Source organism: Meleagris gallopavo, chromosome 16 (genome assembly GCF_000146605.3).
Source record: "Meleagris gallopavo isolate NT-WF06-2002-E0010 breed Aviagen turkey brand Nicholas breeding stock chromosome 16, Turkey_5.1, whole genome shotgun sequence".
NCBI lineage: Eukaryota > Metazoa > Chordata > Aves > Galliformes > Phasianidae > Meleagris > Meleagris gallopavo.
In genome coordinates, this window is record NC_015026.2 from 910,337 (window position 1) to 936,896 (window position 26,560).

The window sequence follows — 26,560 nt, forward strand, 5'->3', positions numbered from 1 at the left end:
CCTTCCCGGCACCTGAGAGCGTGGCCGGGTCACCGGGGCAGGAGCAGGCCGAGGGGCTGGCGCGGGGGGGAGGCAATAAGCAGGCCCGCATTCCTCCCTGGCTGCTGCGGAAACTTTAATTAAATAGGGAGGGAGCGCGGGAGGAGGTGGGAGCTGCGGCGGAGGGCGTCTGGAAGGGAAAAGGGGGATTAGGGGCTGGTCGTGCAGCTCCGCTGGGCACGGGGAGGGGGCACGCACCGACACGGGGGTGTTCGGGGGCGTCACGGAGCTGGGGAAGGCCCTGCATTCCTCTGTGCGGGGCCCAGGGCGGTGGTGGGGATGGAGCTGCGTGTGCCGGTGCCCACCGGGCTGGCTGCGTGCCGGCAACAACGGCGGCTTTGTTCTGCACGGGGAGCCGAGCGGACACGGGGCCTCACTCACCGGGGTGTGGGGACAGGAGGGGTGTCTCGGGTGTGCTGGATACCCCCGGCTCAGGAATCCACCGTGACATGGGGTGGGATGAGAGCTTGTGGGATTGCGCAGTCCCCTCTGGCCCTTAAGGCCTAGTCCTGGGGTTCAGGGCACCCTGGGCTCGCCAGCCTCAGAGCCAGATGGGCACAGACCTAGGTGAGCGCACAGCCCTGCAGGCACTGGTAGTACCGGGGATGCTCACCCAGTGGCAGGGCCAACATTAGCTTCCTTGTGGCAGTCTGGAGCTCCAACTGTCCCCTCCTGCCCAGGTGTCACCCTGCAGCTTAGGGTTAGGGACACACTACTGTCACCACAGCAGCCGGTGCTGCCACCCACCCCGTGCTGTGCCTGGCTGGCATCGGGCTCTCCCTTGGGCACAGAAAGGGGTGCCATGTCCCCATGTGCACCAAGTGGACACCCAGCTGCTCAACCCAGGGAATGGGAACAGTGCTCCCACTCCCTCAGGCTGGCAGGGAGAGGCTGTGCAAGAGGGGGAGGCTGAGCCTGGATCCTCCTGCAGCCGGAAAATATGAATAATTCGGCAAGTATCTGCGGTGCAGGCCTGGGGAGCTCAGCCAAGGAGCAGCGGGCCGCTGCCAGGGCAAGATGGCCAAGCACCTCTGGGAGAACCGCTTCTCCCCGGTGCGGCCATGCTGCCCCTGCCAAGCTGCCAGGCTCCAGGCTCCAGGCTGGGCTCACCTCTTGGCCCCACGTGCTCATCAAGGGGCTGGGCAGCATGCTGGTGTGTGCTGCAGGAGCACGACACGATGGTGCTGGCAGAGTGGTGGCAGAGGTGTGGAGCCACAGGTGGAGCGCGTGGTGCCTGACCGGCAAGGCAGGATGCTCGGCCGCGGTCACGACCCAGCCCAACCTGCTCGGGGCCAGTGAGCGGAGCCTGGCAGCTGGGGAGGAAATGCCAGCATAATTAAAGGGCTGAGAGGCTCAGAGTCAGCAGCTGGTTGCAGCACGGACACGTCAGCGAAACCCGACCCTGGCATTGCAAAACCAGGTCCCAACCCAGGGCCTGTGCCCCGCCGGCACCATGCTGCCCACCCCAGCAGGCACAGCCCCGCACCATGCTGCCCTCGAGGCTTTGGCCATCCCAGCGTGCCTGCTGTCCCCGCTCAGCTGTCCCATGTCCAAGCTGAGGGTTGGTGCTGTCACCTCCATCCGCCGGCTCAGTGCTTAATGCCAGCAGTGTCCCCCAGCCACTTCATGAGGCTGCATGATGCTCTTTTGGCACAGCACGTCACCATGACTATGGCTTGCTGGGTACCCTGCCCCAGGCTTACCCACGCACGGGGCGTGGGCCAGGGGCTCAGTGACCGTGACTGCATGGCCACAGAGCGGCTCCTCCCAGTGCTGGTGTCCCTGGGCCAAGTGACTCAGGCAGCTGTGGTGACCCTGCCCAGCGGCGCGGGCGCACCCCACCCTTGGGCGCACCCCGAGCCCACAGCCTCCTCCTTAACCCTGTCCTGCTGCAGGCGAGCGCGGTAATCTGGGGGGACTCGTGGTGTGGTGTTGCCCAATGGCACAACCGGGGCTCGGCACAGCCGGCTGAGGCCCCCCATGGCGGGGCATGGGGCAGCCAGCAGCATGTGCTGCTGTGCTACCCGGTAGCCCCCCGCGCACAGCGGGGCCCCAGTGAGTTGCAGGGTTTATTTGCCTGCAGCTATTAACGACTTTCAGCGGCTCGCCAGAAGGGGAGGAGGTGACTGGCGCGCTGGGAAGGGGCTGCTAGGGCCATACACCCCGCAGAGCCCCTCTGTCACCCTATGTGCCCTGCCATGCGGTGATGAAGGAGGCAGGGCCCTGGCCCTCCTGCCCTCAGCCCTGCGTCTCACCCCTTGCCTGCACTAATTAGGGCTGTCATTAAAAGAGCTGAAAGACAGGGCTGAGAGACGAGCCCTGTCCTGAGCAAGGACATCAGCCAGCATGTCTGTCCCTGGGACGTGGGCACAGAGGAGCTGGAGCAGGGCTTGTTCCAGCCCTGCTCACACCAGGAGCATCCTCTCTTCGGTCTCCTGTGTCCCAGTCAGTCAGTGCCAGAGGGATGGGGATTGTAGCCCAGGGGCTCTGCAACCAACGAGGCCGGTGCTGTGCCAGAATCTTGGGATGCCAACAGAGGAAGCTTTTTGGGATGCAAAGTCGCCACGTGCAGCCAGGGATTTGGGAGACAAGAGCACTGGAGGTCTGCCAAGGGCTGAGCCCACTGCAGGGTCACAGCTTGGCCCAGGGCCCTTGGAGCAGGACAGGGCTGGGCAAGGGCTCCCCAGGGCCCATCAGCAGTGCTGCAGTCCCCAAACTGTCAGTCCCCAAACTCTGCTTCCTTGCAGCCGTGTCCCTGAGCCACCCTGCTGTGGCAGGGACAGTGGCTGCTTTGTCCTCACACCAGCAGCATTTCATTGGCCCAGGTCACCTCATGGCAGTGCCACCTCCAGGTACCACTGCCTTTGAGTGCCACAGCCACCACCAGCTCCTGTGCTTCCCTGGTGTAGGCGAAACCTCCAGCTCTGGTTGCTGTAAACAGCATCACCATCTGAGTACCTCACAGTACCGACAAACTCCCCAAAACACTGTGCTGGGTTTCAGCCTAGTGCTGGGGGCCACACACCCAACCCATACGGGTCACCTCACAGCTCTTATGGGGTGAAGCAATGGCAGGGGCAGAATCCTATGGTGTGGGGTCCCGGGGGGCTCAGGCGGGTGGCTGCTGCACGGACGGCACAAGGAAAGGGTTAAGTCCTGCTCGGCTGCGGGAAGCAGGGCTGGCTCCCACCCCCTTCGCTGGCGGAGGCCGAGCCGGGTGCGTCTGCTGGGATGGAGGCGGCGCGTCCCACATGTTTGGTTTGCACCCTGCCGAGAGCAGCCGGGAAAGGAGGGGCCCTTTCCCTGCCGCCCGCCATGTGGGTCGTGTTGCCCCACGAGCCATGACACCGCGCATGGAGGAGCTGGGGGTGCGTGGCTCTAAATCCAGGGGATGTGGGGAGGGGGACAGCGGAGCGCTTAGCAGCCTGTGCAATGCTTCATGCACGGGGCAGAGCAGCAGCAGAGGCCTTCAGGCTCCGCTATGGTCACTTTGGGGCTGGAGTGTCCCAGGCAGGGAAGGAAGGGAGGTGGGCAGCCAGTGGTGGCAGGGCTGAGCACAGCTGTCCCTGCCCCACCAGGAGCCAGGTCAGGGGTTCCCACGCCAGCCTGGCCTGGGAGCATTTTGGAGCCAGCCCCTTCCTGAGCGCTGCCCAAAATGCTGTGTGCTTTGTGTGTGAAGCCATGCGTGCCTGGGCGACAGTATCCTCATGCAAACCTCTCTCCCACAGAGCTGACACCATGAACCAGCTGGTCCTTTGCACGCTGCTGCTGCTGCTGTTGCACCCTGGGCAGCTGGCACGGGCATGTCCCACAGGCTGCCAGTGCCAGGACCCCACGACCATCCTGTGCGCGGCCAGGCGGGGCCACACTGTGCCACGAGGGCTGCCCCCCAGCACCCTCTCCCTCTATGTCTTTGAGAATGGTATCACGACGCTCAGCGAGGACAGCTTTGCAGGGCTGCCTGCCCTGCAGCTCTTGGACCTCTCACAAAACAAGATCACTAGCATCCAGAAAAACATCTTCCAGCCCCTAACGGAGCTCGTCAACTTGGACCTGTCCTCCAACCAGCTGCAGGAGATCACCAACGAGACCTTCCACGGGCTGCGGCTGCTGGAGCGGCTCTACCTGCAGAAGAACAGGATCCAGCACATCCACGCCACCGCGTTCGACACGCTGGAGAATCTCCTTGAGCTGAAGCTGCAGAACAACCAGCTCCGGGCCGTGCCCCCGCTTGACCTGCCCAACCTCCTCCTGCTGGACATCAGCTGGAACAAGATCCCTACCATTGCGCCTGGCACCCTCCATGCCATAAACATTGAGTCCCTGAAGATCGCAGGGCTGGGTCTGACGAGCTTGGACGAGGAGCTCTTCCAGCCCCAGAACAACCTGCACGAGCTGGACGTCTCTGACAACCTGCTGGAGCGCGTGCCGGTGGTACTGCGGCGCCTGGGCAGCCTCACCAAGCTCAGCCTGGCTGGCAACGCGCACATCTCCCAGCTGCCACCTGAGGACTTCCGTGGCCTTCACAACCTGCAGGAGCTGGATATCAGCAACCTCAACATCAACACCATTCCTCGGGACTTCTCCAGGTTCTTCCCGAGGCTCCGTGCCATGACAGCTTCCGGAAACCCCTTCAACTGCATCTGCCAGATGAGCTGGCTGGTGCAGTGGGTGAACGCCAGCGGTGTGCTCCTCCGGCGGCCCGAGGAGACACGCTGCCACTTCCCCCCAAAAAACTCAGGGAAGCTCCTCCACCACCTGCAGTATGCCGACTTTGGCTGCCCCACCACCACCACCACCACTGCTGCCACCACCTCCCCTCCACGCACCACTGCGCCGCGACCACCTGTGCCCATTCCCACCGGCAGCCGCCCGCCGCCGGAGCCCAGCACCACCATCGCCACCCCGCAGCCCCGCGCCGTCCCCTTCAGCTCCACACCGGTGCCCTTCAGCCTCACCCCAGCTGCCAGCAGCCCCCCGCCGCAGCTCTGCCCCCCACGCACGTGTTTGAATGGTGGCACCTGCCAGCTGGGTGCCCACAGTCACCTGTGGTGCCTGTGCCCACCAGGCTTTGCTGGGGCATTCTGTGAGGAGGACGAAGAAGAGGAGGAAGAAGAGGAGGCGGCGGCGAGGGGCACGACGCTGTCCCCAGCCACACCAGCAGCACCTCCGAGCCGGAAGATCAGCATCACACAGGTGAGCAGCACCTCACTGCGGGTGGACCTGCAGAACTACTTCCAGTCCAAAGCCCAGCTGAAGGGCATCCGGCTGAGCTACCGCAACCTCTCCGGGCCGGAGAAGCGCCCCGTGATGCTCCGCTTGCCGGCTTCTCTCTCTGAGTACACAGTGCGGGCACTGAAACCCAACTGCACCTACCGCGTGTGTGTGGGGCCGCTGGGGGAAAAGGGCTCCAGGGAGGAGTTCTGCGTGGAGGCGCACACCTTGCCGGCGAGCCACCAGCAGCACTCACCTGTCACCCAGAGCAAGGACAACAACCTGGCCCTGATGATCGTCCCCGCGCTGGCCGCCGTGCTGCTGCTGGTGGTGGTGGTGACGGCAGTCACTTACTACCGCCGGCACCGCCGGGCCAAGGAGCACGCAGGGGGCGGGGTGGAGGCCGGCCCGCTGGAGCTGGAGGGTGTGAAGGCGTGCCTAGAGAACGGCGAGCGGGGCGGGCACGGCTGCCGGGGGCCCGAGAATGCGGTGCTGGCGGGTGGCCCCGAATGCGAGGTGCCGCTGATGCAGGCGCACTACCCCAGCAACAACAACAGTGCAGCACTGAAGCCCTCCTACTTCTGAGCCGGGAGCGCTGCGTGGCACCTCCGGGCCGAGGAACGGCGGGGAGTTAACTGAGCCCAAACCCATAACGTGCAATTCTGAGGGGCTTACACACGTGGGGAGCAGTCACCGATTGCACCGCTCGGCCCTAAGTGCCTTGATTCCCGTGACCCGACGCAGAACGCGGGCAGCGAAGGTTTTGCTTTTTAATTCAGGTTTGGGTCGGCCTTCTTGTTTTAGCGAGTGCTAGGAAGGAAGACAGAAGGACGACGGCGGTGACTCGGCTGAGGGGCGGCGATGTGCTGGCAACAGGGCCCCTCAGTGGAGCGTGGCCGTGGTCCCCACTCCCTGGAGCTGATGTGAGCGGCGCGGCCCGGCTGAGGAGCTGTGCACCTCAGCACCGCCGGGCTGAAGGACGCGCCGCGCGGGCGCACGGGGAACCAGAGCTTTACAAACTCAGAGAGAATATTTATACGCGGTTATTTCCCATTTCTTCTGGGAAAACTTTTTCTAGTACAGGTTTTGTAAGGCAGACCAGAAGGATGTCATTTTGTAAAAAAAATAATAAAAGAATAACAACAACAACAACGAGAAATCCTGCCCAGAGTTGGCAAGGTGGGGGCTGCAGGACCCCCCAGCGACTGCGCAGCACGGCTTGCCCCAGGGCCGTGCCCGTGTCCCTGTGTCCCCTTGTCCCCTTCTTGCTGTCAGCAGATGACTCAGAGCACAGAGGGTGGTTTCCCCCATTCTGAGGAGGATCCCCCACGAATCCACCCCCCACTGCGAGTGCTAAGGAGGTGTCACCAAAACAGAGGCGGCGAGCTCCGAACGCGCCCTGGCCCTGCACATCATCCCGCCTGACTTCATCGCGTGCGCTGCCAGATGGCTGCGGGGCGGCGGACACACAGCCCGGCCCAACCCGATAACCTCCTGACGTCACCCTCCTCCTCCTCACTGCAGGGCTGAGGGGCTGCGGGGGGCTCTGCTGGCACTGAGCCTCCAGCCTCGATATGCCTGAGGTGAGCGTGGCCAAGTGCAGCCTGCAGCATGGTTGCAGTCCGCAGCACGGCCACAGCTCCCTGCCCAGGGGCTGTGACCACGGCCATGGCTGAGGTAGCCACGTCGGGCCCCCACTCCTATGTGTGAGCCCCTGGCCGTGCTCGTGCGCTGACTGCGGCGGGGGCTTGGGGCCGGCACTAGGTTCCTGCTGCCAAGTGCTTTCTGTTCCAACCTCTGGTTTTAATCGTTTTCCAATCCTTTATCTTTTGGGCTGGAATTTTCCAGGTTGGGTCCCTGCCCGCGGAGGTATGTTTTATTTGGAGAAAGTGAGCAAAGCAGGCTGAAATGCCGCCACGGCCAGCTGCCGAGAGGGCTGCGGAGCTGGGAACCCCTCCTCAGGTGAGCGCCATGTAGCCCCCGCCTCGCTGGGCCCCCTGGGTGCACCCATAGGGCATGGCCCTGACCCGGCCTCGTGTGCTCTGGATGCAATTAGGGGCGCGGGGCGGCGGCGGGGCCGTCTGCACCCCCCCGGCTCCCAGGTGGGTTTCCGGCAGGGCTGGCTCCCATTAGGGCCGGCACGGCGGTGGCGGGGGCCCCTCTCTGGCGCGGGCGGGCAGGCGCGAGGGCCACGCTCGCCCGCTCAAAGGGCCCATTGTGGTTCTCTCCCCACAGATTTTTCAAATTAACATCCCAAATTCCTCTGAAAATTGCTGCTGTGTAAATATTTTCACTGCAAGCTTTGTATATTTTCCAGCCTTGCAAGGAGAGCAGAAAACTCCCCGGCGGAGCTCGAGCCCCGTGCCGGCGAGTGGTGGGTGCTCCCTGTGTCACCACTGTGGCCCCAGCCAGGACTGGCCATGGAGCCCCTTCCCTCTGTGCCCCTTTCTTTTCCCTTCCCATTATTCCTATGGGCTCCAGGACCCTGCTGGGTTGGCAGCTTTCAGCAACTCTTAAGCACTGTGCTGGCACAGCGGTGCCACTTGGTCCCCATCCACTCGTGCCATGGTGTCAGCACAGTGGCATTCAAGGATACTGCTGGCACATGGCACAGCTTTCATCTTGCACTTTGGGGTTTCATTCCACAGCCCTTCTGCTGCCACCTCCCTGCTTCCCCAGCACATAGCTGCTGTACCAGGGTCCCCTGGGCAGCAAACTGGGCACTGTGGCTGAGCACAGCCCTGGCATGCGGGAACACAGCAGTGGCAGCAAAGCGTGGCACTTGGATCCCTTGATACTTGGCACGCACCCCTGAACCCGCATGGCTTTACAGGAGCTCAACTGCACCCAAAAAGTTCTGTTGCAGCCCCAAAATTGCCCTCACGGCCCCAAATATGCAGCCTCAAAACCCCCGCAGTTCCCTACACTAAGTGCAGAAGTCCCCCCGCCTGCTGCCAGCTCCACTGCAGCCCAGAGCAGATGAGCACGGCACATTGTGCGGCGCTGCTAATTCCTCCGAGCTGAATCAGCGCAGGGAACGGATTGCAAAACCCCTTGACATGAAACCAAAAAAAATCCCTTTTGCTGTTCAAGCCCACAGGGTGGTCACCGAGTGCCCTGGGGACAAAGCACTCCGGCTGGGGCTCAGCAGGCAGTGGGACACATCATGGTGTCCCCAACACCTGGCAGCCCACGCTGGGTAGCCATGGCTGCAGAAGAGCCCTGGCAGGACACACAGCTTTGCAGGGCCACAGCAGGGGTGCCAGGGTCCCCAACCCCCTGCCCCGGGGTGAGGGATGTCCACAGTGAGCTGGAGGAGGGTGCCATGTGTGTCAGTGTCCTGCAGCCCCCGCGTACTGCGGTGAAGCCTCGGCTGCCAGGAGGAGCTTGTGGAAAGGCAGAAATATTGCCGGCTTCCTGGAAAGCTGACGAGGCCAGGGCTGGGGAGCGGCGGTCGCCCGCAGAGGCGGCTGTGGGCCAGCACGAGGCTGGGATGGGGCTGTGGCCCATCTGGGAGCGATTTCGGCAGTGACGGAGCTCACCACACTCCCGCCAGAGCAAGGCACACGGCTATTTTTGCAGGAGCAGAGCGGGCTGTGGGGCCGCACGGCGTTAACCCCTCCAAGCAGCAGTGGGACACCTTCATCCCTCCTTGTGCCAGGTGTGGGCACCAGGAGCTGGCAGGAGCAGAGAGAAAAGCCTGGGGGTGAGGGTGGGGGTTAGCAGGTACGCTACTGTTTTGGAGGTGGGTATTGGGACAGAGATCCATCCTGCTCAGGGCTCTGCCACTGAGGCATTGCAGATGCGGTGGGTGTTGTTGGAAAACCCCAAAATGCCCCAGAATCATAGGAAATGGCTGCTAGGTGCTGGGAAAAGCCAGCACATATGGCTCAATGGCCACGTCAGGACAGGGGGAGGTCCTGCTGGAGCTACTGCATGGGGATTTGGATGTGTGCACCCCTAGGATGAGTCCCATCGCAGCGGGGAGCCTTGAGAAGCTGAGGGTGTGGGGATCACATCCAAATGTACATTAACAGTCCCCTCACAGCCAATGAGTGTGGAAGTGACAGTGTGACACTGGAGGCGTGTGCCTTGGCATGCACGAAAGCTGGAGCCCTTCAGCTGGGAGATGACGAGTGAGCAAATCCTCAGTCTGAGCTCCGACTTTGGCTCTGGAACACTGATGGGTGTTGGGCAGTGAATTGATCCCGTCCGGGTCAGCATCCCCGGGGGGAACCACCCTTCACATCCTGCAGCCAAACAGAGCTTGAGCTCTCTAAAACCGCCTTCCTTCCCTGCACGTGCCGCCCAGCCCTGAGGACTTCACTCCACGCAGGGCCCCATTGCTTGGCCCTCCCAAAAACTGTCCCTGACCCAGTGCTTTCATGGCACCTGTGCAGCACAATGGGAACGTGGTGGCACTGAGGGGTGTGAGGATAGGCATCGTACAGGGATGCCAAGCAGATGGGGCTCCTGGCAGATGCTCCTGTCTTTAGAACCCAGTATTTTGGGGCTTTGGGGACACTGCAGAGCTGGTGGTGCAGCACAACAAGGCACCACTGTTCTCATTGCCGCTGCCATGTGGAAATGGCACCAGGCTGTGGGCTGCTGCATCAGGTCTGGCCGCTGACCCCACGGCTGAGCCCGTAACCCAACTCCACCGGTGCTGGTTACAATTTAGGGCAACAATAACCTATTGAGGCCTATTCCTGCTGCTCCTTGATCTAATTAAAGAGGGCCAGAGGGAAGACAAAACCCGATTCAAAGGGAGCAACAGGCGGCATGCTGGGGATGGCAACATGGAGTGGGGCTGGGGCCACCCACGCCTCCTGCCACAGGGTCTGGGCTGTGCCAGGTGTTGCTGCCCCATGCTTTCATAGCAAGGTTTCTGCATTTGCACAGCTCTCACCCACACAGGTGAGAGGGGCACCCCCAAAACACACTTAAAGATGTAGAGGAGAAACTGGGGTGCCCCTACTCCAGTGATGTTGGACAAGAACACAACGACCCATAGGGCTCAGTGGGGGCATGGCAGTGTGTCGGGGCTGGGCATGCTGCAGCTGTTCTCTATCTGCTTTGGGGTGCTACTGGGTACCTGAGGCCACACAGGCAAGGGGCCCAAGGCATGCTGCATGCTCCCCTTCCTGCCATGCGGCGTCAGTAATGAATGGTATGAGCTTCCTGCCCGCCCACTGATTGCTTCCTCAATGAGTTGCTGTGCGCCGCGCAGCCTGCACGGTCAGCACCAGGCAGCGCTGCTCGATGGCCGTGTGTGCCTGTGATGGAGACCCACGGCCCAGCGTGCCCGTGTACAAACTCAATCATGGGCAGTGAGGCGTGCTAGGATGGAGATGGCGCAGTGGGGAAAAGATGGTAGCAACGAGCTGGGGGGCTGGCACCTCTGAGATGGTGCCTGAGAGCAGCTCCTCCACACCCGGCCTCGAGGTGGCCGCATCCCCAGCTGCGGTGGGGATGGGCTGTGTGTGACCCCTGTATCTGTACTACAAACACCTCCCCCTGCTCACTGCTCCCCAGAGCCAGGCCCCGTGTCCTCCCGGCCCCTCTTTGCCGCCGCCTTATCAGCACCGATTGCCATGCAGCTGCAGCCTCACCAAGCCACGGGCTGACACACCACGCGCTGCCTGCCAGCCACATTCCTGGCGGCCGATAAAGCCGGCAGCCAAAATAACTGCAGCCTGCGCAAATGGGACTGAGTGCGGCCCCATGTCTGGATCCAATTTAGATGGGCTGGCTCACCCCAGCTGAGTCCCTGTGTGCACAGGGGCCAAGCAGTGGTAGGGTTTGGGGTGATTCCTGCAGGCACTGCACAGCTGTGGGGTTCTGCATAAAGGACTCCAAAGCATCACACCCTTTAGCTGCATGCCATGTGTGTGGATCCCCTGGAGGAGGTTCACTCTGGGCACTAATGGCACACAGGGAGGTGGCTGCAGCCACAGCCTGGGAGCATCCCGCCAGCATTGGGGAAGGAGTGTTTTCCCCTGCAGCAGTCTCACTCTTTTGGAGGCACAGCCAGCTGAGGCTGCCTCTGCCTATTGTCCCAGTGTAGCCAGCAAGCCCGGAGCCCTGGGAGCTTGCAGAAGATGAGCGATTCTTTGAAGCCTCCTGCTCTGCCTCCACCTTTGGCTGCTCCCTGGCCACCATGCTAGGCTGACCTTCCCAGCAGGGACATGCCAGCACTTCCACACCACAGCAGCGACCATTCCTCTCCTCTCCTGCAGATCCCAATTGCTGTCTCGGGGCTGACAGACATCTCATGTGGGGACACAGTAGGGCAGCCAAGTGCTGCTTCTGCTGTCACAGCTCACTCAGCTCCTTGCCAGAGGCCACGTACCAGCACCCAGCTGCTCCAATCACCTAGCCCGCTCCATCACTCTGGCCTGTGATGGAGCCAGCTCTCTGTGCAGTGAAGGTCCCAGTGTCCCTGCTGCTTTGCCAGCGGCTCTGGAGAGAGCCAGAGGCTTCCAGCACAGCACAGCAAGGGCCTTGCCCCAAGCCTCCATCACTCTGGTGGGATGAAGACACTACCTTCTCCTCCATCTGCCCTCTCGAGTGGTTCCCATCTCCCTGTGTGCACCATGGCCAGCTTGCAGGGGTACATCGGAGCGATGGGGCCAGCCCAAACTGGGGCATTTGTCACCTTGACAGCCCCAGTGGTGCCACAAAGACAAAAGACATCATCACCACCTTGAAAAGAAGTGCCCTTGCAGTCCTGAGAGCCATTGTACCACTTTCCAAAGGGATGCCCTGAAGGCAGTCCTTGTCACTGGGCAGCCCCTGTGCTGCTGCACAAAGTGCCTAGCCCATCACAAGCAAAGGGTTGGGATCAAGCTGTGCCAAAGGAGTTCACCCGCATGCAGTACTGTGTCAGAGGCCTGGCTGTTCTCAAGCAACATATGCCACCCACAGCACACGCAGTCACTGCCAGCACTGCTGTTGCCTGTCACAGCGCTGCTGAGGACACAGACATACTGTCCCTGACACTGTCACCTCCCGCCCATCCCAAGTGATTGGTGCCAGGGACATGGCCGTGCCATCTCCAGCCTGGCCCCTGGTTTTCTGGTTGAGCGCTGCTGATGCCAGGGGCCACTCACCAGCTCCTGTTGTGCTCACTGCAGGTCCCCAAGCACTGGAGCACATCCCTACTCAGCACCACTGTGCTACTTCACGTCCTCCCTCTGTCACCCCATGGTAAGTCCCCATCCCTACCCAGATGAGGTATCCAGTGCCAAGGTGAAAGTCGCGCCACTGAACTTCCGTGTGTCCCAGAGCTTCACCTCCCGCTCACGCATCTGCAGGGACAAAGACATGGATTGATTGCATCAGTGGCTGCTTGTCTCGCTCCACGTCCTTGCCTTCTTTTGCTGCTGCCTCCTTCTGCTACCAGGGGTGACACAGCCGAATGCACTCAGCACCCTGGGCTGCAGGTGCAGTGCAGGGTGGGCAGCAGAGGTGCTGTGGATATGAGGGCCAGTGGCTGCTGTGCTAGCAGCTCCATGGCCAGGAGAGCCCAGCACGGCTCGACATGGCTGCAATCAGGGTTCTGCAAGGACAGGAGGTGGCTGAAGGCTCTGCTACCCATAGGGACAGAGAGGAGCCTGCTCTTATTGAGACAGGCCACTCTAAAAGCCCCTGGGACTGCCCTTGCCTTGCAGCCATCATGCTGGATGGGAGCCCCATGCAGCACTGCAGAGATGCACAGGGAGGCCGTGCTGTGGCCTTGGCACAGGGTGGGAAATCCCGGCTGGCACAGAGCTGCCCTCCCAGCAAGGCCCCTACCTGGCTGAACCCCACAGAGATGAGGCAATCGCTGGCTCCCATCCAGAGCAGCCGGGAGTCCTTGTTGTTCTCATGTCCTGGGACACTCTGCAAGGAACACAGCAGACAGAGCCGTCAGCATTGCCACTGCCCACACCATGCAGGACCATGCTCTGTGTGCAGCTACAGCGTGACCGTGAGCAACTGCGGGGCTGAGTGCACGGGGCAGAGCTTCTCCCCACCAAAAGGTGCCCAGAGTGCCAGTGGAGCGGGGACGGCCTCCATGCTGGGACTATCCCTGTGGGGTCACCTTGGTGGTGTTAATATGGTCACTGGGGTGAGTGGAGGGTGGAAGCAGGGAACGTGAGCATAGTGGGATGGCTTCTGGATCCCAACACCACCCATGGCTCCTCCTGCACCAAATGTGGAGCCTGGGGTCAGCGTGCCAAAAAGCTGCTCCATGCTGGTAACAAGACACATGAGCACGGCCACTGCCAGGGTGCAAGAGGGACTTACTTCCCCAGTTGTATCCTGGGCTCCTCATCCGTGCCAAATCCCAGCTCAGGAGGCAGGTGCCCCACGTATGTCCAGAGGCTACTGAGACACTGATGGTAAACTGAGGCCAGCAGCGCTCCTCACCCTGTCCTACCCAGCAGCCCCTCTCCCCTTGCGTTGCTGTGAGGCCAGGACCTCCCAGCACACTGAGACTTTGCCCTGCCCTCTGCGGCATCATCCCCAGTCCCACTGCTGGATCCTGGTGCAGCTCTGCTGAGGACAGGAGCGGAAGAGTTACAGTGCTGGCTCCCACGTGGTACCCAGATGGGCCCTGCGGTTCCGGTGTCCCAGCGGGACCCTGCAGCAATGCTTGCTGTGCGACACAGGAGGTGCTGGAACTCCCTCGCTCTCACTTAACCAGCGCCAAGAAAACAGCCCAACCACCAACGCTTCCAGAGCCGTCACGGAAAAGAGAGCTGAGCCGAGTGCTATGCTTCCAGCACCACCACACAGCCCAGCACTCCTGACTCTGCCCCCTGCAAAGGACAGAGGGGAGCAAGCATACCCAGGGTGGGAGGCATATGGGGATGGCATGTACATGCTCTCCTGGCACCTGGAGGAGCTGTGCCCCACGGAGGTGCTGTGCTTCTGGGAGAAGCCCTGCCAGGAGTCCCCTCAAGGCCCGGCGGGATGCCTGTCCTATAGAGGAGCTGCTGGGGCCCACAGCCAGGGTGGGAGAGGGCACACGGTGCCAAGCACATCCCCTGCCAGGACAAACACAGCCACGCCAGCCAGCATGGCCTGTGAGGAGCCAAGCCAAGCCCGGCTCTCCCTGCAGCAGCAGCAAGATGTGGGGCAAGATCCAACACATCTCCACTGGCACTGGAGACTTTCCTGGTGGAACAGACCCCCCGATGTCATTCTCCTTTCCTGCTCGATCCTTCCCACTGCATCCTGCATGGCTCCAGGACCAGCATACCTTCATCCCTGTCCCACTTTCAGGTTAAGCAGGTGACGTGTCCCCTGTGCAGTGTGAGGGCTGTGTCACTGCAGTGAGAACAAGGAGGGCCCCAACACGGGGCAGTGAGATAGATGGCTGGGGGCTGCTAGCCCTCCCCGCCAGCCCAGCGCCTTGCTGCTAGACAGAAGGACGGAGCCAATATCAGTGCTGAGAGGGGAAGGAAACCCTGGGAGCCAGGGCCAGGAGAGCTGGAAGCCCAATCCCAGCCAGGATTGTCGGCGAGGAGATTGCTTCTGCACCTGAGCCACACGGCTGTGGCAGCCAAAATTTGACAGCTGGAGATTTGAAAGTCTCATGTGCCAGCTCTGCTGGCTCCCAGTCCTGTGGAGCAAGCAGCAGCAGGGGAGCCAGGGATGTCAGCCCTGGTGGCACAGCTGGCAAAGAGCAGGGAATGCTCAGTGGCAATGCCTCTCTGCAGCACACATAGCTCAGCGGGAGCTGTAACACTCCTGTGAGCAACGTGGTGGAGCCACGGCTGGTCCCCAGCTGGGTGGGATGGGGCAGAGCATGCCAGAACGCGCCTTCGGATCACTCCGGAGAAGAGACGGTGCTGGGACCCTCGCCTAGCCCAGCCCAGTGCCCTGGCGGGGCCTCGCTGCTCACAGCCCACGTTGCGCACGCTGCGGCGGGGAAACATGTTTTCTGCATTAGTTCCATCCCGGGCTGAGCAGTACGTATGTCAGCAAATATGCGGGAGGCTGGGGCCGGGGCGCTCCGGTTTCGGAGGTGGCTCAGACACCAGGCTGTGCAGATGTTGCCAGAGGTGAGCACGCAGGGCCAGATGGCGCGTGTGCCGCTCCACCTAGTGGCAGCCGGTCCCGGGGGGCCCCCAGGAACCCCCCACCTGTGTCCTGTGCAGGAGGCAGATGCCGAGGTCAGGAAGGGATGGTGTGAGAGGGGTGCTGAGGTCGGGTGAGAATCCCAGAGTGGACGTAGGTCCAAGGGGCTGCCGGAGCTGGGCAAGAACCCAGGTTTGGAGAAAAATGATGATGGCAGCTTCATTGTGCACACACTGATCAGCTCATCCCCAACACCTTCCTGTTCCCCATCCTGCCCTGGCACTCACACCAAGTCCAGGGGGTCCCCAGCCCTGAAGAGCCCCAAGGACGCTGTGGGACACAGGGTGGCTGAGCACTCCACACCATGGGGAGCATGCCTGGCGTGTCAGATGCAGCTGTTGGCAGCACAGCCACAGTGGGTCAGCATGAGCTGGCAACAGCTGCCGGCAGATTTCGGCTCCTCGGCTGCCCAGGAGAGCCTGACACAAAGCAAAAGCTGCTCCTGCACAAGGGCGATCCCAGACTCTGCCTGGAATATTTACCTTTGGTCAGGGGCTGGGGAGCCCAGGGCAGGGCTAGACAGCAGGGGAAAGCCCCTGAGCTCTGGAATCTCTCGGTTCTGCCATGCCCACAGCTGGCAGACTGCAGGCATCCAAACCCTGTGGAGAAAAGGACGGGGAAAGCAATTGCTGCCACCAACAGGCATGAGCCCAGAGGGCAGAGGAAAAGCTTCCAGGGGAGCTGAGGGGGTTAACCATGGTGCATCCTCCCCGCAGAAGAATGCAATCTCCCCTCGCTGCCAAATCCCACTCGCTCAAGAGGTGGCCAGGAGTGCAGAGCAGCTTCTAGCAGGCCGGCCCCACGTCTGCAGAGCAGCTCCTCCAACAGAGGAACACAGGGAGGGGATAGCACGAGGCTAGAGGGGCTACTTGCCTCCAAAAGGTGGCTTTGTGTTCAGAAGCTGCATTCCTCCTGAAGCAGAGAAAGGAGGTGCTGGACCTCAGCGGAGCCAGCCTCTGACAGCCACATACAAAGTACGCTGCTCTGAGCCTCATGGTTCTGCTGAACCTCACCAAACTACAGCTACTGGGCATCCAAACGGGATGGCAGACAGAGCTTCCCTGCAGCAAAGCTCCAGCAGCCCTGTGCCAGTCCTGATAAGGGAAGACTGGATTTAGTTTGTGGTTGCCACAGAGGAAAGGGACCAATGTGGCACCCCTCTACCCTCTGGGCAGTAAGCTAGGAGGCTCCCACGACTCCCCAACCTACACATCAGCAAGCAGTAGCACAGTAAGGCTGTGACCCACCAACCCCACATGGCTGTCCCCAGTATGCCTGCAGGACAGATGGGCACCCAGTGGAGAGTAAGCCCTTCGGCTCACGCAGTGATGCTGGGACTCGGCCTGAATCCTCCTTGACTTCCCCATATCTGCAATACCAGCGGCATTCCTGCGAAGGATAGCCGAGGGGGAAGCAGAGCAGAGGAAATATAAACAATCCCGTGCAGTTACGCTGGGGAACAGAAGCATGAGAGCGTGGAGCGCGCAATGCTATAAATAGGCAGCCCAGAGCTTGGCCAACTTTTTCAAAGCTTCCCACGGTCTCCTTGGGAATGTGGGATGCTGCAGACCTTCCCTCTGCCCAGAGGAAGCTGCTGCTGAGGCTGGGAGTCAGGTACCCCCAGGGTGACCCCAGCGTGGGATACCACGCTGCTGGGGTGGGGAGGCAAGCAGAGAGCCTCCCATGTCCTGCTGCTCCTTCCCCTGCTGAGCGGTGCCCAGCTGGACCAGCGGCCAGGGACAGAACCATTGCCAAAGCAGGATCCAGGACAAAGGTGTCACATCAGGGTCTGCAGGGTCCAAATGGTGGGCATGGCTGGGTGGCTCCAGCTGGACATCCACCTTGCCCTGGCACTGCCCTGCCTGCGTGGCCATGCTTGTGGGATGCAGAGGCAATGGCTGGGGTGTGGAAGAAGGGCTACAGGGGAGCCGCGGGCAGAGGTAGGCACCTCCAGGTCCCTACCTTTCCCCATGACATGGCCTGCAAGGCAGGGAAATAACCCACTGTGGGGACAAACACACCCTGAATTGTCCCCAGTTGCCCTCAGCCTCGGTCGCACAAGCATCGCGCTCCAAGGGAGCACTATAAAACGTGTGCACAGGCGTGCACTCGCCCGACGCGCGTGGCCGTTCCCTCGCCCCCAGTTCTGCCAAAACAGCATCGGGGGAAGTTTCTCGTGAGAACAAGCACAGTTCCTCTTCATCCCACACTGGCTGCGCTCAGCCGTGGCCCCGCAGCACGGCGTATCGATGGCGCCTGCCCCAGCCCCATAATGTGAGCCAGGTGCCGACCAGATGCACGCAGCCCTGCACATGCCATGCAAGCGTGGGGGTGGATGTGGGACACTGCATGTGGGAGACAGGGCTCTGCTGCACCAAATCAGGATGCTGGGAAAGCAATCAAAGAAGATATCACCTCCAGCACTGCCAGTGCTGTAAGCCAGATGCCACTTAGTGCCATTCCAGTGACTCACCTGCAGTGCTGGTGCTCTTCTGGCACCCTGACCCCAGCCTGACACCGTGATCCCAGCACTGTCCTCACTGCATGAAGGACCACAACTACTGCACAAGCAAACCCCAGGGCTTGGTCTAAGCAATGCAGGAGTGCCCAGGGACAGAAGGGTGCTTCGTGTCTAGTTGCTGCAGGGTTGGCAAAGGCAGGACAGGAGAAGCACCCAGCCTTGTCATGGCTGCAGCTGGGATGGATGGGATGAAATCTTCCAACACAAGGGTCAAGGCAAGGAGGGAGACAGTGTACAGCAGTAATAAGCCCCGAACCCGTGGGAGGTGAGGGGAAGGGAGGAAAGTGCGGCCTTGGGAGAAGTCAAGGCGGCGGATGGGACATGCAGGACCTCACAAAAGGACAACACCCAGATGGAGCAGCGCGGGAGGCACGATGCGACCAGCTGCAGCAAAGAGGTGACTGTGGGCCCCAGAGGGCCAAGCAGCCACTGCCTGGGGCTCCTGGCCACTCCCAAGGACAGCTTAAGGTCCCAAGCATGGCTGCAGAAGGCAGGCAGACCAAATGTCCTCTTCACCATCCCATGGTCCCTGACATTGCGTGCACTGCACCCATGAGACCCAAGAGTGACATCAGCCCCACAGCAGCCACCCCTCCTCCCTGCTCCTGAGGCTCCACTTTTAGCTCCTTCTCTTCCTTTTCCTCTGCTCTAAAAAAGGAATGGTTTAATGAGGCAGGCTTGGCAAATTAAGAAAACCAGCCGGAGGAGCAGCTCTGTGCTGAGCTTTGCTTTGTTGGAAGCATGCTGCAGAGGGATGGAGCTGTGCTGGCAGTAGCGCTGAGCCTGCGGCCACGACTACAAGCGGAGCCGGCTAGAAACCCATTGCTCATCTCCTTCACCACAGTAAGAACCAGTGGGCCTCAAAGCTGGGAGCTGGTGAGGCACTGGCACCACTCAGTGGCCCTGACAGCACTTGGTTTTGTAACCACCTTGGCCCCAGGGAGCAGGAGCCCTTCCAAGCATCCTGGCCCTCCAGCAACAGGGGGAAAACACAAAACACAGGAGCGTTATCCCTCTTGGCTAAACCAGCTCTCTGCAAACTTCCAAAGGATTTATAGCATTTTAAAGTTTTCCCCTTCAGCACAGTACTTCTCCAAGACTAAACATCTTCATCAATTCTCAGCCGGACGGGGTTATGGCTGCAGTGCTGCGCCTCGCGGCAGCAAAGGTGCTTATTTCTCTTGGCAAACTCCAAGTGCCGGCAAGGGCTCAGTGCCGGCCATGGCCTGGCTCAGGAGGCACCGGAGGGAAGTGAGCTGCCTGCTTTGAACAGACACCATCATTCACATGTTATTTTTAATAGCCCAGCTAGACAGAGTCCACCCGCCCCAGGAGACTTGGCTGGAGCCCACGGAGCTCACAGCATCACAGAAATGCCGTTATACAAAGCGACAGAACTGTCAGGGGAAGGACCAGGGGGCAGGGAGAGCAGGGAGCTGGGGGGAGATGTGGAGTGAATCTGAAAGTAGAGGCTAGCTCCTCCCTGCAAGGTGGAGCAGCTCCCAGAGCCATTCGGAGGGCTGGGAGTGCTTCATCCTGGCTTGTTTGCATGTATAACTGCTAGATTTATACTTAAGTACTGTACTGCTGTATTTACAAAAGCTGCCTCAAGGCACCTCTCACACCTGCAGAGAGCACCTGCGGGCACTGGAGGCTGTTCGTCTCCAGAGCCCTGGGGCAGGCACGTGCTGGTGCCAGGAGCACACTGCAGCCATCCCATCCTGCTCTCCACTGCTTCCCTTCCCTCCCAAAAGCCTCCCACCCCTTCTGCACAGGGAAACAGCAGCTGTCAGCAGCCAGAGCCCTGAAGCCACAGGAAGCCTCTAATAAGAGGCTGTTTAAACTTGATGTGGATGGCAAGACCCAAGTCATCTACTTATTTCCTAATCACTGTTATTTTGCTGAGCTGCGCGAATCCAGCTGCCCAACCTCACCCTTAGCAGGATTTTATTCCCAAAAGTCTTTTGCTCAGCTCCAGCATGGCAGCACAAAACCCAGGAGCCATTCTGGAGCCCACATGCCTGAATGGTTTGGGACTGCTGCCTGCAATGCAGGTAGGCAACAGCACCAAAGCCCTTCTGTTATCCCTCCTGCCAAGTGAACTGAGGCAGTTCACCGGGTGGGTGGATGGGAGGGCAGGAGTTCCATGTGTCCACTCTGGGCTCCAGCAGACAGCCTCATTGCGAGCGGAGCCTCCTGCAACAATGTGAACCCTGCTGGGGCTGGGTGGGTTGGTTCACTGCACACCCCAGGTGGACAGGGCTGCCTGCACCGTGCTGCACAGTGCAGCTAGGAGGGACAGTACCTGGGATGCAGCTGGGCCGGCTCGAGGGTCAAAGATCCGCAGTTTCTTGTCCTGTTGAGATAAAAAGAAAACAGAGAAGGGTTAAGGACCCTGGGGCCAGCAGGAGGTAAGACCATATTATGCAGACAGCTGGAGGGAGCCTCCTGCTCCTGCACCTCCCCCAAAGCCCGCTCCTATGGCTCACAGCACCCTGCAGGTCCTGCCCCATGGCTGGGCATTGGCATATCCCACGGCCTCACTGAGGCCATGACACCTTCAAAACTGCTCCAAAACAATTCCCAAACTGCTCTGTCTCCAAAACAGAGCCAAGGTGGCTGGAACTGGACCTTTCAGCCCCATCCTCCAAAATGCTCCCTGGCACCCTAAGGGCAGCATAGAGAGCTTTTCCCTGCCTCAGCTCCACAGCCAAGTGCCTCGGGAAGGGTTGGTTGGGACAGTAGGAATATGTCCTGTTGCTAGCCCTTTTCCATGGGCTTTTTGCAGAGATAGAGGAGCACCGGGAGCCTGGTCTGCACACTTGACCTGCATGCTTGGTCTCATCTCAGGACCACCTCCTTGCTTGGCATGCAAGCTCAGTCTGCACGCTCAGCTGGGCTTGCACAGTCAGTCCTTGCTTGGCCTCTACACACAGCCTGGGGCGTGCCTGTGCACTCAGCCTGCATGCAAGGCCTGCACATGCCCCGCACACTGGCGCATCCAGCCAATGCACAGCCGATGAGCAGCAGGCGCCATCTAGTGCTGCCATCCCGCTCACCAGCCTCAATTCTGCCCTTTCTCCCCCAAATGGAGTCACCATTTGCACCCCACGTTCCTCGGGTGTCAAGCAGATTTATGGTCACCAGAGACATCCCGTGTGGGTGGCAGGGTAGGTCAGCAAGTGCTTTGCCAACAGCCTGATCAGCATCTCGCTTAAGGCAGTCAGAGCCCAGCAGGTGGCAAAGCAGGAGGGAGAGGAGGAGGAGGACTGCCCACTCAGAAACACAGCGCACAGCAATGTCACCATGCACAGATGAGGTTCCCAGCCCCATGTGTGCTCCGCTCACCTTGCAGGAGGTGCCGAGCAGGCGGCCGTCATGCTTCCAGGATATGCTCTGCAGCTGGTCCCCATGGGCCTCCAAGGCTGGGAGGGGAGAAAACGGTCAGAGTCTACCAGGGGTTGGGCACAGGTTCTGTTCTCTGCCATACGGAGCAGGCCCTTCCCTGCCACCCTCTGTCTGGCAAGGCTTTCCTTGCAGCAGGAGCTCAGCTTGGCACCATACTGCCAAACCATGCTGGTTTTCCACCTTAACAACTTGTTTTTGCCAAAAGAAATCCTTCTGCTTGAGAAGAACACCATAGTCAAAGCAGATTTCTCTTCCCCAGATGGACCTCATGTTTGTCACACAGACCACAAGGCAACCGCTGGTTTTCTGAATTCAAAGCCTTTCAGTTCAAAACACAAACCAGGACAATGCTGGCATGCTGTGCCCACATGCCCACCACCTCACACTGACCAGGGAGCAGCACCCTTCATCCAGCCAGCCTCCTCTCACAAGCCTTTCCACTGAATCTTCAAGACCCAGGGATCTCAGAACGCAAACCCTCCATTACCACAGAGCTTCTCAGGTGCAATGTTCTGGCCTTTCTGAAGGGCCCATAGCAGCCAGAGCAGACGGCAGAGCCTGCTGAGGGCACAGTGTGAGCATCCCCACAGGACAGGAGACACCAGGCCAGGTTGGCTCAGGCACAGTTTCTCTGCTCCCACATCCATGGGGCTGTGCCTACCTGTCAGCGGCTGCTGCTGCCCCATGTCCCACACGGTGACACACTTCCCCACACCACTGGTCAGGATGCCATCCGCCGTTGGGTGGAACTGCAACATGTCCACTGGGCCCCCTCCAGGACCCAGCGTCAGCCCTGCACTGCTGGGCAGCTCCTGCCCTTCCTCAGGCAGGCGCCAAACCTTCACCTGTGGCACCAGAAAACACAGTCAGACCCTGGAGGCCCATCCCATCTGAATCCATCTCCCCCCACCCTACAGCAAGGCCTAGGGACAGGCTGGGGACAGCCACATGGCCCTGCACCTAGCACTCACCGTTTCATCAGCAGAGCCTGTGGCCAGCAGGAGTGGGTCAAAGGGTGAGAAGTCGAAGTCTGTCACTGCATCTGGAAGGTGAGGAGAAGAGACTCATCCCCACGTCACATGCAGACAACTTTGGGCCCTTCCCCAGGCAGCCGGGGCAGAGGCATTTCAGGGCAGCATGCTTTGCTATGACCCCCCCCATGCTGACCTTCAGGGCCTCACACTCCTCTGTCCCCACAGGCAGAGCACATCAAGCAACCCACAGCTGCATTTCTCTATTTAAAACAGCTTCCATTTCACAGCAGACACCCCCACGCCAAGCCACCGGCAGTGCAGGCCGGTAGAAGTGCCAGTGGCACGAGGGCGCCTGCATCAGCCCCATGCACCCAGCAAACAAGGTTCCTTTGTCCCAGCCCTGTGCGGCATCAGCAGAGCCCCACGGGAGCAGTGCTGGCACCGTACTCTGCAGCCCCTCCAACGCGTTCAGCACACGGGTGAAAGTAGGTCACTGTGTACTTTTCCGCTTCCACGAGGCTGCTAAGAGATGCAGGCCCAGAAGGCACAAAATGAGAGGGATGTACTCTGGCTCCTGACTTATCTGCTATGTTTGCCCTGGGAGGAGAAGAAAATCCCTTCTCTGCTTTGAATGCAGAAGGGAGGCGTTTCCCAGGCATCGTCAGCTTCAAAGGGCTTCTGCTGAAATCCCATTAAGGGCTGCTTGGCTCCACTGGCCCCTGGAGAGCTCCTCTGGGAGCACAGGCAGCTTGGTGGCACAGGGACACCCGCCAGACAGGGCAGAGATGGAGCTGGGCAAACAACTTCAGGAGGTCAATGAGCCCAGAGGTGATGGGCTGGGACCTGGGAGGGACGTGGCCTGAACCATAGCCCAGGGTAGCTGGGAAGCTTCAGGCTTCCTTGTTTAAGTGGCAGTTTGGCTGCTCTGGTGGCTGTGATGATGACATGGGTCACTGTGCCAGGGCACAGCCTGAAGCCTCCGGCTCTCATGCAGCAGGAGGCAGCACAGAGAGAAGGCCTCAGTGTCTGGCTAATCTCCCTGCCTTGGCTCACCTCAGTTATAAAGGGAGACTTTCCATCCGTTTGCCAGCAGGATGCAGCTCCCATCTGCTGCACCCCGGCTGAGTGACTAGAAGGGTTGCCATGCACAGAGTCTGAGACACGGTGGAAACAGCACAGCTCAGGCACACTGTGTGCTCCTGCAGCTGTGCCAAAGCACTGTGTGCACAAAGGCAGTGCTGAGATTGGCTCAGCAGCCTGCTCCCATCTTGATCCTCTGTTCCAGTTTTGGAGAAATGGGTGGACCCTGCACTCTAGACCCCAGGAGAAGGTTGCCCAGATTCCCCCTTCCCCAGGTACCTTCTGCCTCTGTGGTACACACTGTGCTGCCAGCAGCAATGCTGCCACTGGCCCATCCTTCTCCCCTCATCACCAGGTACACCCTGCTGCAATCACAGCTCACTATGGGCAGCTGGGCTTGCACACTCTGCCTCGGGGCTGCTTGGCAGCTGCTGCTTCACGAGTCTGTTCCAGGTGCCTTTGTGCAAGGTGCTTAGTTTAAGTTAAGGATTAGAATTATGCTCCCAGAGTGCTTTTTACACTAGTCCGATTGACATTTTGTGCAATGAGTAACATGGTGAAGGTGTGCTAAGGGAAGCTCCCCAGGAGTTCAAGACTGTTCTGCAGTGTAGGGACTGGGATTGATTTCTTTCCTCTGTAGAAACCCAGCCTTCCCCAGCTTACCTGAGTGGCAGCAGAGCTGAGACACAGTCCTCTTGCCCCCATCCCTGCCCTCCAGCAGCACAATGCCCAGCACACCTGCAGAGAACACACAGCAGCAGCTCACTGCTTGCCCAACAGCCCGGACATCACCCCCCCCATCAGAGCTCCCAGGAAGCCCCCGCAATTTGGGACACTTGCAATTCAAGAAAAATGAGGAGACTGTGGGGTGGACAGCATCTTCAGGGGACTTCAGAAAGAACCAGCTTCAGGCCACATGAGCCTCCCGTGCCCATGCAGCTGGCCTGGCACCCAGCTCTGAGGGCAAAATTACACCACCCCCAGGCACCTCACCTGCTGCCTCGGCACTGAAGGCGACCCAATGGCAGCTGGCCTTCACGTGGTTCCCATAAGATGCAACAGAGCTGGCTCGGAGACCCCCGATCCAGGCCTGGGATAGGGAGAGAAACCTGTGTTAAGAGATGGCACTGCTTTGGGGGGCGGTGTTTGGAGGGCTGGAGAGGAGAGCACAAAGTGGTGACGCTGCATCATGGACAGCATCAGTACCAACAGAGCCCCTTCAGCGAGTTACACAGCATGACCTGGAGGCTGCTGGAGGCACGGCCATGAGGTTCTGCCCTCCAGGAGGAATGGAACAATGCGGTCGCTTGTGTCCCACGGGCACAGTCATGACCCCTCTATGGACTGCGGTTTGGGGCCAGCTGGAGGTTAGGGACAGCGTTGACACCACTCCACAGAGACAGGGATGGGAGCACCCCTGCTCTGAGCGCTGCCCCTCCATGAACCCATCCCAGGCTTCAACTGTCCTGTGGTGGGAAGGATTCAGGGGGTTCTGTATAAACTAGTGGTGGGGAGTTAGGGATGTTGAAAAGGTCTCTTGGGCTGTGCTGAGTGAGGCACTGGCAATGGCAGATAAACCCCTCCGGCAGCACACATGCTATGTGGACACACAGCCAAAAAACTTCCCCACAGCTCCTGAGCCAAAATCTCACTCTGCTATTCATTCTCCAGTATCAGCAGGGTGCTGAGAAGCCTTGTGACACCGAACATAATCACAGTTCCATGCCCCAGGGTCAAGTCTGACCCTGCACAAACCTGACACTGGGCATCATGCAAGCGTCCCCATGGTTGCAACAGACTTTCAAGTCCTGCAGCTGTGCAAAGCCATTTGCAGGACAGGAGCTGCATGGCCCCAGAGTGAGACCTGAGCTTCCTCTCCTTGCACAGCTTCCTCTTGGGGCCCGACAGAGCAGCAGTTCCTGCAGCACTTCCTCTAGTCCTTGTCACAGCACACAGCACGGCGGCAGGCCTGTTAACCCTTTCTATATCAAGGGGAGGCTCCTGTCCTCAGACTGGGAGGGTCAGTCAGCTGTCCCCAGTCACAAAATGCCTAGAAATGTCACAAGAACACAATGCCAGAAGGGAGAAGCAACCAGCTGTGATCCTGATGTACATCACACTTTCCCATCCAATCAGGTCAAGTGTCCATCTTTGCCTCAGTAAACAAGCAGCTCTGCCCTGCAGGGACACAACGACACCTGAGCCTTCTGTCCCACGGAGCGGGGTCACAGCTCCCAGCTCCCTGCACCTGGATGGGAAATGCCATTCAGAAGGCCCCTTCATACACGGCCCATGAGGACAGCAAATGACTCTCTGCACCCTGTCCTCCATGTCTTGCAGAGCACCCCCCGCGCTGGAGTTGACAGCACAGTGCCAGGGATGTGCCTGCCTGTGGGATGCTGTAAACTCCCAATGCCAGACCCCCGGGCCCTTTGATGTGGAGCTATAACAGTCCTGATGCCTGCATGTGCTCCCTGATTTGGCACAGATGTCACCATGACCCTTCCTATAGGACAGGTCAGTCTTGCACAAGGATGGTTTGAATGGGAAGTTAAAGGGAATGTGAGTGCTGAAGCCAAAAGACCATGAGATAAACATGCTGGTGGCCAAAACCTTTTTCAAAGACAGCAAAACCAAAAGACTTTCAGCAGTATCACCCCTCCCCACTTCTGCCCATATAGTATACACCACATAATGCACCCATCTCTTGCCACAGCACAAGGCATAAGCAGAGCAGCCTGCACCATGCCACCAGCCTGCTGGCTCCAGGAGCCCGGGACAAGCTGCACACCCCAGCAGCGCTCAGTGACACTCAGCACAGCCCATCCCTGAGTGAGCATCTCCTCCCCTTCCCTTCTGAGTGTGCAGGGGATGGGGATGCAGGGACAACACCGACTAAGCTCAGGGCAGAGTGGGCCCTGCAGCCAGGATGGGCCACACCACTCAACCGGGCTGGTTGTCCAATTTCATCGCGGGGCAGAGGCCCTGCAGAGCCCAGCGCTGGGCACCACGTGGCTGTGCACCACACGCTGAGGGGATACACTAACACTGATTTTGTGGGTGCTGGGACCCGGCCCCAGCCTGCAGCGCTTCCTCTCTGCCTACGGAAGCAGGGTGGCACGGGCAGGGCGCGGTGCTCAGTGCTCAGTATTGCACACTTCCCTGCCTGACACACACATCGCCCGGGCAGGTT

General features: G+C 60.1%; 3 protein-coding genes across 3 annotated transcripts in view; 1 reads left to right on the forward strand and 2 right to left on the reverse strand.

The window, feature by feature from the left end:
* The window catches only part of NMRAL1 (NmrA like redox sensor 1), a 6,833-nt gene extending 4,812 nt beyond the window's left edge, over positions 1 to 2,021 (reverse strand). The window contains exon 1 of the mRNA XM_010719748.2: positions 1,882 to 2,021. Coding sequence (XP_010718050.1) covers positions 1,882 to 2,021 — 140 coding nt within the window. The remainder of the gene's footprint in view (positions 1 to 1,881) is intronic.
* Positions 2,022 to 3,599: 1,578 nt separating this feature from the next.
* Positions 3,600 to 6,402, forward strand: VASN (vasorin). The gene has a single exon (XM_010719356.3). It carries the CDS (start codon positions 3,721 to 3,723, stop codon positions 5,836 to 5,838), a length of 2,118 nt encoding a protein of 705 aa, XP_010717658.2. The 5' UTR covers positions 3,600 to 3,720; the 3' UTR covers positions 5,839 to 6,402.
* On the reverse strand, positions 6,392 to 24,478 carry LOC104909315 (coronin-7). The gene is made up of 8 exons (XM_031555815.1): positions 24,361 to 24,478; positions 24,031 to 24,105; positions 22,285 to 22,355; positions 21,975 to 22,158; positions 21,254 to 21,330; positions 20,211 to 20,261; positions 13,051 to 13,137; positions 6,392 to 12,563 (listed from the first exon to the last, which is right to left on the reverse strand). The coding sequence occupies exons 4-8, from the start codon at positions 22,069 to 22,071 to the stop codon at positions 12,477 to 12,479; spliced, it is 399 nt and encodes a 132-aa protein (XP_031411675.1). The 5' UTR covers positions 22,072 to 22,158; positions 22,285 to 22,355; positions 24,031 to 24,105; positions 24,361 to 24,478; the 3' UTR covers positions 6,392 to 12,476.
* Positions 24,479 to 26,560: the final 2,082 nt, after the last annotated feature.